The sequence below is a fragment of the Arachis hypogaea genome, chromosome 11, assembly GCF_003086295.3.
Source record: "Arachis hypogaea cultivar Tifrunner chromosome 11, arahy.Tifrunner.gnm2.J5K5, whole genome shotgun sequence".
NCBI lineage: Eukaryota > Viridiplantae > Streptophyta > Magnoliopsida > Fabales > Fabaceae > Arachis > Arachis hypogaea.
Genome location: NC_092046.1, coordinates 14,309,710 through 14,313,599, shown reverse-complemented (window position 1 = coordinate 14,313,599; position 3,890 = coordinate 14,309,710). Strand labels below are relative to the sequence as shown.

At 33.4% G+C, this 3,890-nt stretch overlaps 1 protein-coding gene across 1 annotated transcript; it reads right to left on the bottom strand.

Annotated features, from left to right (window-relative positions):
- Positions 1 to 788: 788 nt before the first annotated feature.
- On the bottom strand, positions 789 to 3,577 carry LOC112720341 (peroxidase 72). The gene is made up of 4 exons (XM_025771248.3): positions 3,282 to 3,577; positions 2,781 to 2,972; positions 1,833 to 1,998; positions 789 to 1,475 (listed from the first exon to the last, which is right to left on the bottom strand). Exons 1-4 carry the CDS (start codon positions 3,504 to 3,506, stop codon positions 1,057 to 1,059), a joined length of 1,002 nt encoding a protein of 333 aa, XP_025627033.1. The 5' UTR covers positions 3,507 to 3,577; the 3' UTR covers positions 789 to 1,056.
- Positions 3,578 to 3,890: the final 313 nt, after the last annotated feature.

Sequence of the window (3,890 nt, the reverse complement as noted above, 5' to 3'; positions counted from 1 at the left end):
AAGAAACCAAACGCTTTCAAACATTTATTTTTCGGTAATCCACTTTTAAAATTTTATTCTACATCACAATTAAAAAATATTTTTGCAGCCACCTACTAGAAAGCCCAACTCAAAAAAAATTACAAAGCCCAGCTAAACATGTCATCTTTTCTGACAAAAAAAATAATATTATTCACCAAAAAATATTTAAATGCTATCCATATAATACTTCTATATCATATTTCTACCACAAATACTTCCGTAACAAATATAATTAACACAAAATAGGATCTCCATCATTATAGGTTTCTCTTTTTTTCTCATTTCGCGAGTCTGTCAGGTACACCGTCACGTGTTAATTTTCAATAATGCCACGAAATCAAAAAACAAGCGACGAGTGGGACGCCCCTTCCGAAGGGGCGCTTCCTAGAACACACCGGTTGAATAGTACACCCATCTAAATCCTGTATAGAGCAGAAAGGACAAGCACAAAAACAACATTGCAACTACCAAACAAGTAGAAAATCACACCCCTTCCACATTATTTGTATTAAAATAAACTACCTATATATGCTGCAATTTCAGAAAAGGAAAGGTAGAAAAAATAGCTACGAAAATTGGTTTATGAGTGGCCTACTCTTCTCTCTTTTCTCCTCTAAATAGGTTTCTTTTTGAAACACTATGAAAAAAAGTCTTATTTCTGGTTTTCCGTAGTTCAGTTTCAATTTTTTTAAGTCTGAAAAGAATAATTAATCATCTAATAATAAGGTTGTTTAGTTATGTTGCTCACAATTTGATTGACGGGAGAGTGAAAAAGATAATGATTTCTTTACATGTAGATATATGATTACTGGATAGCCGACACACAAATTCCACGAAAAAGAATGTAATCAAAATTCTAAATAACCCAACACACATGTTTCTCCAACAGCGCAACAAGGGTAGTTGCTTCATCATCTGTCATAAATGAGAAGAACAACATCTTCACAAGAAAAAAAAGAAAATAAATGAAAAAAGAACAAAGAAAGTGCAGTCTTCACAAGTGGCTTTATACGACAATGAAAAATCAATAATGTCTCAGTAATAAGCATTAATCTTTCGGCAGTTGGTTCTGATCTCTCCCCTGGACCCAGTTAGAGGAGAAATATTTCCCATCTTGATCATGGACTTGGCGAATTGTTCAAAGAAAATATCGTTGTTTTCGGCATACTTCTTAACCAACTCTGCAGACTCTTCGTTCTTTGTCAAGAGGACTTGGTCAGAGTTTAAAAGGCCCTTGTATGCAAGCAAGTTCTTAAAGTAGCTGTTGTCAAATTTGATTGGACTGACATAGTCTAGAAAGAACAGGTTCTGATCACCACCGGAACTTGGACACCGATCTCGCAATTCCGATGCGTAGTTTTGGTCGAGAGTGAAGTCTGCAACGCCATTGCCTGTTTGGTTGTAGAGCCTTTGCCTGAAGCTGGTGCACCGAGAGTTCCCAATTGTGTGACTTCCTATAACAATTACACATAAATTAATTATATTATGTTTGTATCATAGTTGCACGGTATACAATACGCTATATGTAAAATATTTTATTTGAAAAATATATATATAAGTATATAACGTTCTGGTAGGTAGATGAATTAGTACGCGATACGGATGAATTGATACACACTACAGTACCTAACTGGCGAATTCATGTAACTATGGTTTGTATTAGATATTAGAACCAATTCATGTGTCACTATGCAGTTAAACTTTTGAAATACAGAGCATATGTTGATACTTGATATAGATAGCCTAACAATTTCAATTATCCGTGGGTTAACATAATACACAAAAGAATTAGATAAGTTGAAGGAGTGTACCAGACAGAGCAACAAGATCAACAATGTCAAGCCCCTGAAGCTTGAATTTGGTTAGGATGGTCTGGAATGTGTTGTTTGGGGCAGGAATGTTGTTGTTGGAGCCACTTAGGCTTGCACCCAAAGAGTCCCTTCTCCCCAAAGGTACTTCCCAACTTGGTCCACCACTCTGTGTACAAAAATGAGTAGCAATAATTAATGATTTTCTTGAACGACTCTTATTAAAATAAAAATCATGATATATATCCACACAAAATTAATTATAAATTCAATAATTCGTATAAAATATATAGATAACATCAGTAATTCGTACCTATAACATTTTTGAATTACAAATATACCAAAATTTCAAATTAATGAATAAAAATGTCATTTTTTTTAAATTATTATGTACATACTAAAAATTAGTTTATATATTGTTTATAATTTAACAAAAATATCTTTTACTTTTAAGGTTTGACGTTTGCCACAAGACTTAATTTTTTTTTCAAAATTTAAATGGTTTCTATTTTTTCCTAATGTTTCATAATTAATTCAATCATACATTTAAAAGAATACATTATAAAATATCTTGATGAATAAATTTAAAAATATTAGGAATAAAAAATGTATTTTTTTAAAAAAACATGGAACGTTCAAGTAACCTTTACTTCTATATATTTTAAGTTTTAAAAAAATTAAGGTGAAGACTCACATAAATTTATTTTTATGTGAAATTGTTAGTTGAAAACTGTTAAATAATTTGACATATTTAACTAAATTGTTATTTAACGATTCTTAATTAACAGCTTCATATGAAGTCAAACTAGATATGAGTTTTCACCAAAAATTAATTATTGATAAATAAAAATTAATGGAGATATTAATTGATAACAAGGCTGAAATGATTGGAAATAGTATATAAATGTGAGTGTAGAAACTAGAAAGCAAAAGGAAGTGTTACAAACTTACAATAACAGTTGAGTCCCTAGCAGCAATAGCCAAAATGTCAGCACAAGACACTGTTTGAGGGCATTCTTTCTCCAATGCGGATTTAATCTCATCAATCACTTCAAATCCTCGAGCTGAGTTACGGTTAGGATTCGATCCCTTCTCGCTCACCGTGGATCCGCTGCTGTCTAACAATATTGAAGCATCACATCCCTGCGTATGCAATGTTGCAACCATCAATCACGCATTTGAGGAAGAATATATAGTTTAAAAAATATTATATAGTATTAATAATGTTTCAAACAGAAATAGAGACAATGGACACAAAGAAAAAAACTTCTTAAGATTGGAGCCAAAAAAATATATTGGTTTCGGTAGAAGACAGAAGCCAAATGCTATCAATAAAACTAGATAACCAATTTGAATTAGTTGAGTGGTTAGTTTCTTCGTCTGCTTAGTCAAGTGTTTTCAAATACTGCAGGAAACAGAAAAATAAAAAATTAATAAAACTAGATGAGAGACCTTGACAAAACAGTCATGGAAGTGAAGCCGGAGAAGCGAAGCTGCGATTCGAGGTTCCTTCTGGAATGCTCTGGCAAGGATGGACTTGGCTATCTCTTGAGCTGCCGGGCACGAAAAGTCATAGAATTGCGGGTACAGGAACCCCCCTAGTTTCTTGGTGCAGAGGCAGCAGGGAGCAAAGGCTAGTAAAGAAAGAAGCAAAAGAAAGCTCACAGAGTTGGCCATGAAGGGGAATAATGAGAGAGTAGCAGTTGAAGGAGAAGGTTTGAGACTTGATCTGATTGCGTTAGCATTGTGATGGGGAATCGGTATTTATAGTGAATGAAAATTATGAGGAGGGAAAAAGAATCGAGAGAAGTTGGAGTTGGTGCAAACTGATTTTTCAAATGCATACAAATTTAGAGGGAGAGAAGAATAAAATGGAGTGCGTAGCTTTTTCCTTTAAAAATGTTTTAACTATTATCACAAGGATAATACACTCATTAATTTATGTTTAAGTCATTAAGTGGGGCCATCATCCTGCCATGCTAAGTTATATATGAATCTGGTAGATAGATACTCAATCAACTTTGACTACTCGTCTATACGCGCTGTCCACAACTTCAAGAA